At 46.1% G+C, this 14,318-nt stretch overlaps 1 protein-coding gene across 4 annotated transcripts in view; it reads right to left on the reverse strand.

Annotated features, from left to right (window-relative positions):
• The window catches only part of EIF2B3 (eukaryotic translation initiation factor 2B subunit gamma), a 126,921-nt gene continuing 112,603 nt past the window's right edge, over positions 1-14,318 (reverse strand). For all 4 annotated transcript variants that reach the window (XM_004740461.3, XM_004740460.3, XM_045064427.1 and 1 more), the window contains exons 11-12: positions 13,963-14,066; positions 1-187 (exon numbers count right to left, since the gene is read on the reverse strand). In XM_004740461.3, coding sequence (XP_004740518.1) covers positions 135-187; positions 13,963-14,066 — 157 coding nt within the window. In that variant the 3' untranslated portion in view covers positions 1-134. The remainder of the gene's footprint in view (positions 188-13,962; positions 14,067-14,318) is intronic.

The raw sequence follows: 14,318 nt of genomic DNA on the forward strand, positions 1-14,318 counted from the left end.
TCTACTGACTGAGCCAGCCAGGTGCCCCATGGGAGCCCCTCTTTATTGGGAAATAAATACACAGTCAAACAGGTGGGCCAGCCAACATCTGTAGTTCTGAGGGCCAAGAGAAAGGAGTCTGACTTGCTCAGAGCTCAGATCTCCATGAGCTGGTCACTCCCCACGATCACCTCGTTCACTCGTTTGGCTACAAAAGAAAAGAAAAAAGTTGTTTGAGAACTGGCAATAAAGGTGTCCTTTCAAACCAAAATATTTCTAACTTCTGTGCTCGTAAACATTTATTTGTCTCCTATGTGGCTCTGCCCTTGAGACGGTCTTGGGAATACACCTTGCCAAAGGGATTACAGGAGAGGCAGCATTTTCCAACACAGGAGGGAAAGACTCACTCTTTCTTTCAAAAAGATTTTTATTTATTTATTTGACAGAGAGATAGAGAGAGCATAAATGGGCAGAGCGGAAGGCACAGGAAGAGGGAGAAGCAGGCTCTCCACTGAGCAGGGAACCTGACACAGGGCTTGATCCCAGGACCCTGGGGATCATGACCAGAGCGGAAGGCAGCTGCTTAACCAACTGAGCCACCAGGCGCCTGTGGACTCATTCTTTCTAAACCTAGCTTCCAGGACACTTCACACAGGAGGGAAACTGGATGGATCTTTTTTTTTTTAAGATTTTATTTATCTATTTCACAGAGAGAGAGATCACAAGTAGGCAGAGAGGCAGGCAGAGAGAGAAAGGAGGAAGCAGGCTCTCCGAGGAGCAGAGAGCCCAATGCGGGGCTTGATCCCAGGACCCTGGGATCATGACCTGAGCCAAAGGCAGAGGCTTTAACCCACTAAGCCATCCAGGCTCCCCTGGATGGGTCTTAAAGGATGAATATAGTTTTTTCAGGCAGTGAATCAAAGGGAAGGCATTCTAGGTTGCTGGAACAACATGAGCAAAGGTATAAAGATACAAGGAAGGGGAGCATGAAATACTGTGGTGTGGCCAAATGGTAGGGGATGAAGGGGAAAGGGTGAGAAGCAGTGACACCCAACAGTTAAATGGAGATATAAAAAGGAGAGGGAGGATGCTCACATGGAAATAATACTACCTACTGCATAGAGCTGTTGTGAGATTTCAGTGACTTAAGGAATCCTGAAGTGCCGGATAAGCAGTGGCCATTGTTTTGCCAAATCCAAAATATGGCCCTCCCTGACCTGATCCTTGCCTGCCGCTACAGCTTCACATTCCATCATTGTGCAAGTATACCTACCAGCCATACTATTTTGTAGCTCTAGACCTTTGCACAGGCTGTTCCCTCAGTCTAGAATGCCTTTCTTGGCCCTCATCTCATCACACTTTTGCCCTAAATGCCCTAATCCTGCAGCTTCACTATTAGTGGCACCTTCCCTTCCAAACTGTCCATTTCCTGCTCTGTGAAAACACTACCTGATACATATCTCTGTCTCTACATCATTATCTCATTCTCCTACACTTACCTATAAGACTCTCAAGGGTAGGGCCGGTGTATTTATGTTCCTACCCTAGTGTCTACCACAGCTACTGGCACAGGAAAGATTTTAGAGGTCCTGGGTAGTGATGAAGATAGGGTATGATTATCAAGTGGAGAGCAAAAGTTGAAAGGAGATGAGGGCTGGTTAGAGTATAGAGAATCTCAGAGAATTGTAAAGCTGAGTATAAGTAGTCTAAGATGTTTAGAAGAGAAGGAGCGAAGAGGAAGACTATTAGCCTTCAATACATTTAAGGGCGCACCCTGGAAGATGACCAGTGATGGGGTGGAAGGTAAGAGTTAGTTGGAAGGTGGAGGGAACAAGAGTTGGAGAATGGAGGCAGTGAACCAATAGTTTGGAAGGGGTAGGGGGAACCAGGGGCATGTTATCTACTTCTTTCCTGGAGTTATGAGGCACAAGCAGGAGATAGGAGAGTTTTCCTGCCCTCTATTGGCTCAGACAGAAAAAGCTGACCAGCTGGCTGAAAATTGGTTCTTTCTGGGCAAGCTTCCCGTGGCTTCTAGGGATCCAATGTTTCTTGTCATAATTTGGGAGGCTGAATGTGACCCTGATAGGGAAGGCAGAAATTTTGGCTTTCCTGACGCTCTCCTTCAGTCTTCGAAGGGGCTGGTGCAGCAAGATGAAGATCCTTGATGATGGGACTGAGATTGACAGAAACATGTTTGGGTTTGTTCTTATTTTCCATAGGCTGGAACTTCTAAGGGGGTTTCTGACTGCAGCTTTAGAGATCTTAAGAATTCAGACATGTCTTGGGTGCCTGGGTGGCTCAGTGGGTTAAAGCCTCTGCCTTAGGCTCAGGTCATGACCTCAAGAGAGCGAGAGCACGCCCCGCATTGGGCTCTCTGCTCAGCAGGGGGCCTTCTTCCACCTCTCTCTCTGCCTGCCTCTCTGCCTACTTGTGATCTCTGCCTATCGAATAAATAAATAAAATTTAAAAACAAAACAAAACAAAACACAGTTCTTAAAAAAAAAAAAGAATTCAGACATGTCTTCTGTTCTACCCAACTTTTCCACTTTGTTTCTTGCTATATCTCCCTTGTACCCCATATTCAAGATTTTGCAAATGATCTGCAGTTTCCAACACATTGTTTTTGCCTTCAAGTACTTGCTTACACGGTTCCCCTTTGCTTGAGAGGGTCTTCCCTTTGTTTATATGATAAATAGCCCCAAAGTTCAAGATTTAGCGTTAATTCCTTCCTTGGGCCAGAACTGACCGATTTCTCTTTTATGTCCTTAATTAACCCTGACCATCTCCTGCCATCACACCTGAGAAACTTTTCTGTAATTATTTCTTTACTTGCCTGTTTCTGTACTGGGGGCAAATGGATAGGAAGAGGCAAATCTTAATCATCTTTACACCTTTAGCCTAGAATATAGGAGGAAGTAATAGTTTGTTGAATGTGTGTGTGTTTGGGGGTTACGTGACAGTACAGGTACATGACAGAGGTAGGAAACGAAGCATATACAGAAGAGAAGGCCCAACCTCCGTCGGGAGTATAATTGACACTTTTGGAGCTTTAGGGCAAGGGTGCTTAGAGAAGAGCACCCTCAGGCCCACTTCTCTAACTTTCCCCATAGGAAGAGAAAGCTGGGTCTCGGCTTTTCATGAAGTCTGCTATTACAGCATCATGCTGCACAGCGGCAAACGCAGAGAAGAAAAGGATAGGAGAGCTAGGAAGAAAAGATGACAATGCCGGAAAGGAAAGACCTTCTGAGTCAAAAGGACTTGAGTTGTGTTTTGTTTTTTTTATTTTTTATTTTGTTAAGACTTTATTTATTTATTTGACAGAGATCACAAGTAGGCAGAGAGGCAGGCAGAGAGAGGAGGAAGTAGGCTCCCTGCCAAGCAGAGCCCGATGTGGGGCTCGATCCCAGGACCCTGAGATCATGACCTGAGCCGAAGGCAGAGGCTTTAACCCACTGAGCCACCCAGGCGACCCATTTTTTTTTTTTTTTTAAAGATTTTATTTATTTGACAGAGTGAGAGTATAAGCAGGGGAGGGGGAGTGGCAGGCAGAGGGAGATGCGGGACTCCGCACCAGGACCCTGAGATTGTGACCTGAGCCAGAGGCACACACTTAACCAACAGAGCCACCCAGGTGTCCAAAAAGAGTTGTAATTGGACTCTGAGCAGATTCTTTCCTGTCTTTAGGCTTTAGTTCCCTCGTCAAGTGGGGATTCTATGAGATGAATGGACAGAAAGTGCCCAGCACCGGGCTTTTATAAGTATTAAACGTTAAGTTATAGAACGGGGCTGGGGCTGGCCTGGAGTCCCGCCCTCGGAACTGCTCGTTTTTCTGCTTCATAACCATCTGTTTTCTTCAGTGAAAGGAATGGGAAGGAGGCCCAGATACTGCTCAGGCTGCTACATTCCCTAGGGCTGGGGATGGTCCTGGAGTGTGACCGTCAATTAGGATACACCCTTGAGATAAGAATGACCGGGAAAGAGTAAAGGAAATACTACTTTGGCTAGACTCTCAGGGTTTGTCCCAAAGCTCCTTGTTACCCTTTGTCTCTCTACAGCCATGAGTCAGCCTCCTCATCTCCTTTCTAGAGCCCAACATTTATTCTTCCTTCACTAGTCTCTCCCTCGTTTCCAGAGATACTGGACTGTACTGCAGACAGTCTTAGTTCTTATTAACATTCTCTGTGGCCCTCAGTGCTCCAGACCAGAAGGGCAAATGAGTCTGGGTGGGGAAGACAAGGCTTTCTTTCTGCCAGGTTCCAAAGAAACACTTAAACCTTCTTTGGCCGGCCCTACCCATTCCCACCCCCCCACCCCCACCTACCCTCTGGTCTGCTCTGGGCCTGGGGGTGGGAGAAGACTTGCTCTTTTGATTCAGGGAAGACAGACTAGATCTGGTGTTTGGGGGATGGATCTATTTTCCCTGGGGATTCTGTACGGTGGAGGAAACCTCGAGGGTAGCAACAAGCAGTATTCGTTTTGCTTGGCCAGGGTTGGAAGCAGGTTCCAATGAACACTCAAAAAGTTCTGGGCTGGAAACAGATCCTAAGGATCCCTTCCCTGAGAGTACAAACAGAGGCTGGTAAGTTGAGGAGAAACCAGTGGGAGGAAGGGAAGGACAAGCTGCGTATGAAAAGCATGCCCTGCTGGGAAGCTGGGAAGGATTCCTGCCAGCCAGGACTTGACCTTCATGCCCGACCCGTCTACTTTCAGGGGCACAGGATTGATCACTGGGGTCACAGGGAAGAGATCCAAGTCATCTCACTGACCATGAGAAGAGACTCACATGAAGTCTCCAACCGGAGTCTCCAGGTTTTTACATTGCCAGCTGTGGCTCTTCCACTGGTTTGAGCGGGAGGTCAAACTTGACCACCAGGATTTTTGCCAGAGATAATCTTATTAACTGAGTATGCTGGGGTGCGGGTGAGAAGACCTAGAGAGTTCTGTTAGAAAATGGCTCATACTGCTGCTGGTGTTAGAAGAGGGCATAGAGGGCTACACTGGCTTGTAAGAATCACATTTTGGGGGTATAAGACTCATATGGACAGAGTGACTCTCTGATATGCAAATGACTGAAATCTGGAGAGGGAACGGCACTGCTTCTGAGGATGAATATTTTTTCCTGAAATCTCTCCAGGTGAGGAAGACTGACTGGGAGACTTGGCCATCTACTGAGCTGTTCGCTGCGGAGGATCTGAGGTGTTGGTGCTTGCGTGGCTCATCCATGGTACAGCTCTGAAGGGCTGCACTAATGGCTGGGAATTTGCTTTTGCATAATGCTCAGCTGCAAAGACAAGTGACAGTGGGAACAGGAAGTGTTGGGATTTTCCAGTTTACAGTCCAGATGATACTTCCCTGGCAACCTCTCTTTTAGGAGGACCATTAAAGGGTCTCCTTCTAAAATAGGGACACATGGTGTTAGAGCCAGAAGTCCATGAAATGCTAAAGCCTATGACATCTTAGGGGTTTGGCTAGCCCAGTCTTGTGCTCCCTGATGGGAGATGCCATGACTCAAAGCCCCAATATCTGGCATTCCATTGTCGTGTATGCATTTTGCACACAGAATGGAAAGGGTCCTCGCAAAGTAAAAGGAAGGAGCACCATGACTTTATTGGAAATGGGGAGGAGAAGCAGCAGAAGCTGTGAGGTTCTGGGTCCCAGCACACAAGAAAGGAGAGATCCTCTAGGGCAGTGGCAAAAGGAGTTCATGCATTCAAATATGCCTGTGGAGTCTAAACTCTTAAAAACCACAAAAGGAAGCAGCTCCTGGCTCCAGGAGGGACTAAAAGGAGAAAGCACTGGAGGATGCTTCTACTTGCTCCTGAGCAGGAGAGAATGTACAGAGACAAAGAGGTAGGAAGGAGGTGGAAGAAACACTGTTTGGGGTCACAAACCCAAAAAGTAGAGAATAAAGGGGGGGTGCCTGGGTGGCTCAGTAGGTTAAGCTTCTGCATTCAGCTCAGGTCACAATCTCGGGGTCCTGGGATGGAGCCCTGCATCGGGCTCTCTGCTTAGCCTGCTTCCTCCTCTCTCTCTCTGCCTGCCTCTCTGCCTACTTGTGATCTCTGTCTGTCAAATAAATAAATAAAATCTTAAAAAAAAAAAAAAAAAAAAAAGAAGAGAACAAAGAAGGACTGCCATGAGGTGACAGGGAGGGGACAGGATAAGAAAGCAGCTTCACAGACCAGCTGAGCAGCTGCTTTTGAAACTCTGGGGACTCTTTCCAAGGCCTTCCATGGGGTTAGAGAAAAGGCTGGGTGTTCTGAATCCTCTTTAAAAAAAAAAAAAAAACTTTTTTAAAATTAAGAGTTTTATTTTTTAATTTTAAAAAAATTTTAAATTTTTTAACCTTTAAAAAAATTTAAATTTTTTAGCCTTTAAAAATTTAAAATTTTTTTTAATTTTTAAAGAAGATTTTATTTATTTATTTGACAGACAGAGAGCACAAGTAGGCAGAGAGGCAGGCAGAGAGAGAGAAGGGGAAGCAGGCTCCCCGTGGAGCAGAGAGCCCGGTGCCAGGCTCGATCCCAGGACCCTGGGATCATGACCTGAGCTGAAAGCAGAGGCTTTAACCCACTGAGCCACCCCTATTTTTTAATTTTTTTAAAGTAAGCTCTAGACCCAGCATGGGTCTTGAACTCACAACCCCAAGATCAAGAGTTGTATGTTTTATAGACTAAGCCAGCTAGGCACTCTAACTGAACCCCATTTTATTTGTTTGTTTGTTTATCTATCTATTTGATGGAGAGAGAGAGAGCAGCAAAAGCAGGGGGAGTAGAAGGGGGAGAAGCAGGCTGCCCACTGTGCGGCACTCAATCCCAGCACCCTGCTAGGCTCATGATCTGAGCTGAAGGAAGATGCTCAACCAACTGAGCCACTCAGGTACCCCTGAATCCCATTTTAAAGAAATTACCAACAGGCTCCGGGTGCCCAAGAAAAAAGTTTCTCTGTAACCCAAGGGTAGGCCTGGGTAAGCTGGATATTCAGTAGGAGAGAGACAACCAAGACCTGGGGTTCCTGAAGATCAGCGAGAGCTGGGATATAGAGGCCAAATATATTTTCCCAACTGGTCTGGGGAAGATGGACTAAATGGAGAAAAGGTCTATCACTGATCAAATTCTGCTGGCCAAGCCAGGAGTGGTTTCTTCCTCTGGTCTTTCAGGAGGCTGTCTTGCAGTAATTCAGGCTGAAGACTCAGTTTTGTTATTTCCTAGCTATGTACCTTGGGTAAATTTCAACTTTTTTTTTTAAGATTTTATTTATTTATTTGACATACGGAGATCACAAGTAGGCAGAGAGAGGAGGAAGCAGACTCCCTGCTGAGCAGAAAGCCCGATGTGGGGCTTGATCCCAGGACTCTGAGATCATGACCTGAGCCAAAAGCAGAGGCTTTAACCCACTGAGCCATCCAGGTGCCCCCAAATTTCAACTTTTTAAAGTCTCAGTTTCGACTTCACCAGATAGGTCAGTAATGGATCCCTATCTACCTCAGAGGGTTTTTATGAGAATCCAATAAGATAGTATATTTGAGAACATTTTATTTTATTGTTTTTTAAAAAAAGATTTAATTTATTTATTTATTTGACAGATAGAGATCACAAGTAGGCAGAGAGGCAGACAGAGAGAGTGGAGGAAGCAGGCTCCCCGCTGAGCAGAGAGCCTGATGCAGGGCTCCAGCCCAGGACTCTGGGATCATGACCTGAGCTGAAGGCAGGGGCTTTAACCCACTGAGCCACCCAGGTGCCCCCGAGAACATTTTAAAGTTATAAACAATAGGGGCACCTGGGTGGCACAGTTGGTTAAGCATCTGACTCTTGGTTTCGGCTTAGGTTGTAATCTCAGGATGGTGAGTCGGCTTGTCCCTCTCCCACTGTCCCTCCCACCTCTCGTGTGTGTGTGTCTGTGTGTGTGTGTATGTGTGTGCTTGTGCGCATACTCTCTTGCTCTCTAAAAAGAAATGAATTTTCAAAGCTACAAACAACTGGAAGCCAATGGCATTCCAGGAGGGGGAGTGCTGTCCACGTGGCCAGTGCTGGGAGTTTCAGTTGGTGTGCCGGCCCTTGCATGCGGGCACCATCACCGAAGAAAACACCAAAGGCTGCAATGCTGCTGTTGACCAACGCTCCTGCTTGAAAGTTCTCTGTTGAGGCACTGGGTGGAATGTGTCTGCCACTCATTAAAAATGCCAGCCTTGGGCGCCTGGGTGGCTCAGTGGTTAAAGCCTCTGCCTTCGGCTCAGGTCATGATCCCAGGGTCCTGGGATCGAGCCTCGCATCGGGCTCTCTGCTCCGCAGGGAGCCTGCTTCCTCCTCTCTCTCTGCCTGCCTCTCTGCCTGCTTGTGGTCTGTCAAATAAATAAAAATCTTAAAAAAAAAAAAAAATGCCAGCCTTAGGGCACCTGGGTGGCTCAGTGGGTTAAAGCCTCTGCCTTCAGCTCAGGTCATGATCCCAGGGTCCTGGGATCCAGCCCCACATCGGGCTCTCTGCTCTGCAGCCAGCCTGCTTCCCTTCCTCTCTCTCTGCCTACTTGTGATCTCTGTCAAATAAATAATAAATTTTTAAAAAATGCCAGCCTTCCTTGTAACAAAGGCATGGATGTCTGACCAGGCTTCACCTCCAGATGCAGCCACCCCAGACTCTGGGCTGAGAACTAGTGATACAAAGAAGCAGGAACCAGAGAGAACCCACTTTGGGCTTGCTGGGTGGCGGAAGCAGCAGTGCAAGCCGGGGTATCCTGTGGTCAGTGAGGATGGCAGTGGGGTCCTCGGCACAATGGTTTGGCGCATACATCTTGGCTATAACCCAGTTTTTAAGCTTGATTCTGCAGCCATCGTAGAACTGTGGGCTTGGATTTTTTTTATTGGCTTAAATCAGCCAGAGTTTGTTATGATGCTTCGTTATAATGCTTACCTTACTGGTAAACTAGTGACACTTGGGAAAGGCTTCTCAGAAATGACCATTTCTCACATAGAGGAAGAAAGTGGTTAAAATGTGAGAAGAAAGGAATTGCAGAGGAAGGCTGCATCTGTCTCAGGTAGAGAAATTAAGGTGAAGGATGGTTTCAGGCCAAGGCCACACCTCCCCAATTCATTTACCAATATTACATGTGGTTCTTGTGGAAGTGTAAGTTTAAAAAAAAAGTCAGGAGAGATCTCATGGTAATAGCAACCATCTCACATATGGCTTTCTTGGAACCCTGTTTCTGCACTGAAATTTCAGAAAGTAGGTTCTATGGATCCAAAATTCATTCACTCATTCCTTCCCTCACTCATTCCCGCCCGCCACTATAAACTATAAACCAGTTTTTTTTTTTTTTTTAAGATTTCATTTATTTATTTGACAGAGAGAGACACAGAGAGAGAGGGAACACAAGCAGGGGGAGTGGGAAAAGCAGGCTTCCTGCTGAATGGGGAGCCCAATGCGGGACTCGATCCCATAAGCCCGGAATCATGACTTGAGCTGAAGGCAGACACTTAACTACCGAGACACCCAGGTGCCCCTAAACCTGTTCTGAGAGCTAGGGATGCATACTAGGTCAATCCCTGGCCTTAAGGATCTCAGTCAGTAGAGAAGGCACAGTCATAGGTAACCCCCATAACCTGTGACTGTATTTTAATAAAGGTGCTAACAAAGTTCTAGGGTGCAGAGGAAGAAGGAATGCTTAGGTTGGCTGTAGGGAGTCATGGGAAGAGTCAGGGAAGGTTCTGCAGAGGAGAAAACACTTGGGCAGAGTCTTCAAAAGAGGGATTCCAGACAGAGAGGGCATGTACAGGGCGTGGAGTGGCACAGCAGGACTGTGTGAACAGGACACCCTAGGGCCCTTGTGTGCTCCCGGAGCTGCGTGTGCACCTCACAACATTTAATGACATTTAATTTTCACAACAGTTCTCCAAGATGATTATTATTGTCTCAATTTTTCTAGTTTCGAAAATCTAAGGTCTAGGGAGGAAAAATCTAACCAGTGAGCTGCACAGCTGAGACGTGAATCCAGGTCTGTTTCATTCTAAACTCTGAAGGGAGGTATGTAGCTTTTAAAAAAAGGGAAGGAAAGGGACGCTTGAGTGGCTCAGTGGGTTGAGCCGCTGCCTTCGGCATGATCCCAGGGTCCTGGGATTGAGTCCCGTGTGGGGCTCCCTGCTCAGCAGGCAGCCTGCTGCTCCTCCTGCCTGTGCTCGTTCTCTCTTGGGTTGACTGACTGATAGGAAGATAGGTAGATAAATAAATAAATAAAATCTTAAAAAAAAAAATAAAAAGGAAAAGAAAAAAACTGAAGAAGTTCTCTGTTTGCTTGGGGAGAAGGAAAATGATGTGGTTTCTACCAGTTAACTCCTTCAGCAGCTCTCTTACTCTATTATATTCTAGATGTAGAAATAATCTCAAAAAGAATAGCCATTCTTATTGATCTTGAGCTTTTTGTCTATTTTCTGTTTAAAAACACCTAGCCAGGGGTGCCTGGGTGGCTCAGTCTTAAGCGTCTGCCTTCAGCTCAGGTCATGATCCCAGGGTCCTGGGATTGAGCCTGCATTGGGCTCCCCACTCGCCAGGAAGCCTGCTTCTCCCTCTCCCACTCCCCATGCTTGTGATCCCTCTCTGCTGTGTCTCTCTCTGTCAAATAAATAAATAAATAAAATCTTAAAAAAAAAAATAAAATAAAAACACTCAGCAGCCAAAGTATGGAACCATTCAGATTCTCAGCCCATCAGAGAAGCCCTGATACTTGTGTGTCTCTCATGCACTACACAGAGGCAAACCTCAGAGATGGTGCATGTTTGGTTCCACTGCAATAAAGTGAATATTACTCTAAAGCAAGTTAAATGAATATTTTGGTTTCCCAGTGCATATAAAAGTTATGTTTACACTATACAGTAGTCCATGAATTATGCAACAGCATTATGTCTAAATAAATAAATATAATTTATTGCTAAAAAAGGCTATCATCTGAGTTTTCAGCGAGTCCTAATCTTTTCGCTGGTGGAGGGTCTGGCATCGCTGTTGATGGCTGCTCACCGGTCAGGTTGGTGGGTGCTGAAGGCTGGGGCGGCGGTGGTGGTTTCTTAAAATAAGACAACAAGGAAGTCTGCTGCACTGATTGGCTCTTCCTTTCGGAAACTATTTCCCTGTAGCACGTGATGCTGTTTGATAGCATTTTACCCAGAGCAGAACTTCTTTCAAAATGGGAACTTAGTCCTCTCGACCCTAAAGCCGCTTCAGCAACTGAGTTTACAGAATGTCCTAAATCCTTTACTGTCATCTCCACGATCTTCACGGCGTCTTCACTGGGAGCAGGTTCCAGGAACCACTGTCTTTGTTCCTCCGTAAGCTGTAACTCCTCACCTGTTCAGGTTTTCTCAAGAGATGACTGCACTTCAGCCGCTCCTTCAGGCGCCTCTTCTGACTCTCGTTCTCTTGCTCTTTCCACCCCATCTGCGGTCACTTCCTCCGCTCAAGTGCTCAGCCGGTCACAGTCACCCGTGAGGGCTGGCGCAACCTTCTTCCGAAGTCCTGCTCATGATAGTATTTTGACCTCTTCCTGTGGATCACAAATGCCCTTCCTTCCTTCCTTCCTTCCTTCTTTTCTTTCTTTCTTTCTTTTTTTTATATTTTAGAGAGGCGGAGAGCATAAGCATGTGGGGAAGGGGTACATGGAAGGGGAGAGAGAGGATCTCAAGCAGACTCCCCATTGAGCACAGAGCCCTACACTGGCTCAGTCTCCCAATCCTGAGATTATGACCTGAGCTGAAACCAGCTGAAACAGACGGAGCATCCCAGGTGCCCCTCTAGAAGGTTTTCAGTTATTCCATCAGAGGAATAACTATGGCAGCTACAGCCTTAATAAATATATTTCTTTTATTAGAGAGAGAGAGAACACAAGCAAGTGGGGTAGGGGGTAGGTCTGTAGGGAAGGGGCAGAGGGAGAGGGGGACCTTGTACTTCTATGTTACGAATATGGGCCTCTTTCCTCAAACCTCAGGAACCCACCTCTGCTAGCTTCTGACTTTTCTTCTACAGCTTCCTCCCCTCTCTCAACCTTTGCAGAATTGAAGAGAGCGAGGGCCTGCTCTGGTGAGGCTTTGGTTTAAGGGAATATCGTGGCAGGCTTGATCTTCTATTCTGACCACTAAAACTTTCTCCATATCAGCAATAAGTTTGTTTTGCTTATCATCTGTGTGCTCACTACAGTGGCACTTTTAATTTCCTTCAAGAACTTTTCCTTTGAGGGCGCCTGGGTGGCTCAGTGGGTTAAGCCGCTGCCTTCGGCTCAGGTCATGATCTCAGGGTCCTGGGATCGAGTCCCGCATCGGGCTCTCTGCTCAGCAGGGAGCCTGCTTCCTCCTCTCTCTCTCTCTGCCTGCCTCTCTGCCTACTTGTGATCTCTCTCTCTGTCAAATAAATAAATAAATAAAATCTTTAAAAAAAAAAAAAAAAAAGAACTTTTCCTTTGAATTCACAACTTGTCTATTTGGTGCAGAAGGCCCAGCTTTCAGCCTATCTCGGCTTTTAACATGTCTCCCTCACTTAAAAGTTTACTCATTTCTAGCTTTTGATTTAAAGTAAGGCGTTAAAAAAAAAAAAAGTGAGAGATGTGCAATTCTTCCTTTCACTTGAACACTTAGAGGCCATTGCAGGGTTATTAACTGGTCTAATTTCATTTTTAAAATAAATTTTAAAAGATTTTATTTATTTGAGAGAGAGAGCGAGTGCACAAGCTGTGGGAGGGGCAGAGGGAGAGGAATAAGCAGACTCCCCACTGAGAATGGAGCCCAATGTGGTCTTGATCCCAGGATCTGGGATCATGACCAGAGCCAAAGGTAGAGGCTTAACTGACTGAGCCACCCAGGTGCCCCAACTGGCCTAATTTCAATATTGCCTCTCAAGGAATAGGGAGACCAGAGGATAGGAAAGAGATGGGAATGACTGGTTGGTCGAGCAGCTAGAACACACACAAAGTTTATCAATTAAGATAAATTAAGGGGCACCTGGGTGGCTCAGTGGGTTAAAGTTTCTGCCTTCGGCTCAGGTCATGATCCCAGGGTCCTGGGATCAAGCCCCAAATTGGGCTTTCTGCTCAGCTGGGAGCCTGCTTCCTCCTCTCTCTCTGCCTGCCTCTCTGTCTACTTGTGATCTCTGTCTGTCAAATAAATAAATAAAATCTTAAAAAACCCCACAAAACTTTATAAAAAGATAAATGAAGATGCAGTCTGTGGAGCCCCTGCCCATTACAATAGTAACATCAAAAATCACTGACCACAGATCACCAGAACAAATATGATAACAATGAAAAAGTCTGAAATATTTTGCAAAAATTACCAAAATGTGACACAGATACATGAAGTGAGCAAATATTGTTGGAAAAATGGTACGCAGAGACTTGCTCAACACAGGGTCGCAACAAACGCTCAGTTTGTAAAAGAAATGCAGTATCTGTGCAGCGCAGTAAAACGAGGCATGCCTGTACAGTTCTTCTCCAGTGGCAGAGCAGAGTGAGCTAACACTGCACCTCCAAGACAGGAGCTCGGAGTGAATGGTTTCCGAAGAAACTGCTAAACCTCCCCCAGGCCAGGAACCTACGAGACTACCTCTCTTCAACAGCAGGTGAGACAAGGTGCTCACGGAGTCTAGGAGGTCAAAAGCAGGTTTCAACACTTTTGCTGGATTATTGGCCCTTCTCACATAGGTCCAAGAGCCACTGTAAAGTTGTTAATCTGGGCCATTAGATCTTTTTGGTTATGTTTTAAAATTTTTGATAATAAGGCTGTATATATTTATGAGCTTATCTGTAAGATACATTCCTAAAAATGGAACTGCTAAGTCAAAATTAACAGGTTTGACAATGTTGTCAATTCTCCTCCAAAGACGGCTTTATCAATTCATGGTCTCACCCACAGAGAATGCATGTGCTGGTCCCCTAATCGTCACCAGCACTGAGCACCAACTGTACTACCGTGCTAGGAAAAAAATGGCATCTGTGATTGTAATTTGGTTTACCTTTGGCTTCAATCCTCTGGCCACTTCCAATTAGGCAGTTCTTGATGTCCGCTCCTTTCTCTATCACAGCATTGTTGCAGATAACGCTGTCTTGGATGTTGCATCTGGAACACAATAAACAGCCAGGTTACAGAATGCCCGTGGCTCCCATCCGCATCCTCACTGCTATGGGTTGGGGGTTCTGGCTCCTCCACAGGCTAGGAATAGCTACTCCATCCAGTTAATGGCTACATGCCTCAAATTATCACTGGGAGACAGAATGGCTCAGCCAGCCCAAGGGTGGGGAGTCTGCTTCTCTCTCTCCCTCTGCCTGCCACTCTGCCTGCTTGTGATCTCTCTCTGTCAAATAAATAAAC

This window comes from Mustela putorius, unplaced genomic scaffold (genome assembly GCF_011764305.1).
Source record: "Mustela putorius furo isolate JIRA1106 unplaced genomic scaffold, ASM1176430v1.1 tig00003853_pilon_pilon_pilon, whole genome shotgun sequence".
NCBI classification, from domain to species: domain Eukaryota; kingdom Metazoa; phylum Chordata; class Mammalia; order Carnivora; family Mustelidae; genus Mustela; species Mustela putorius.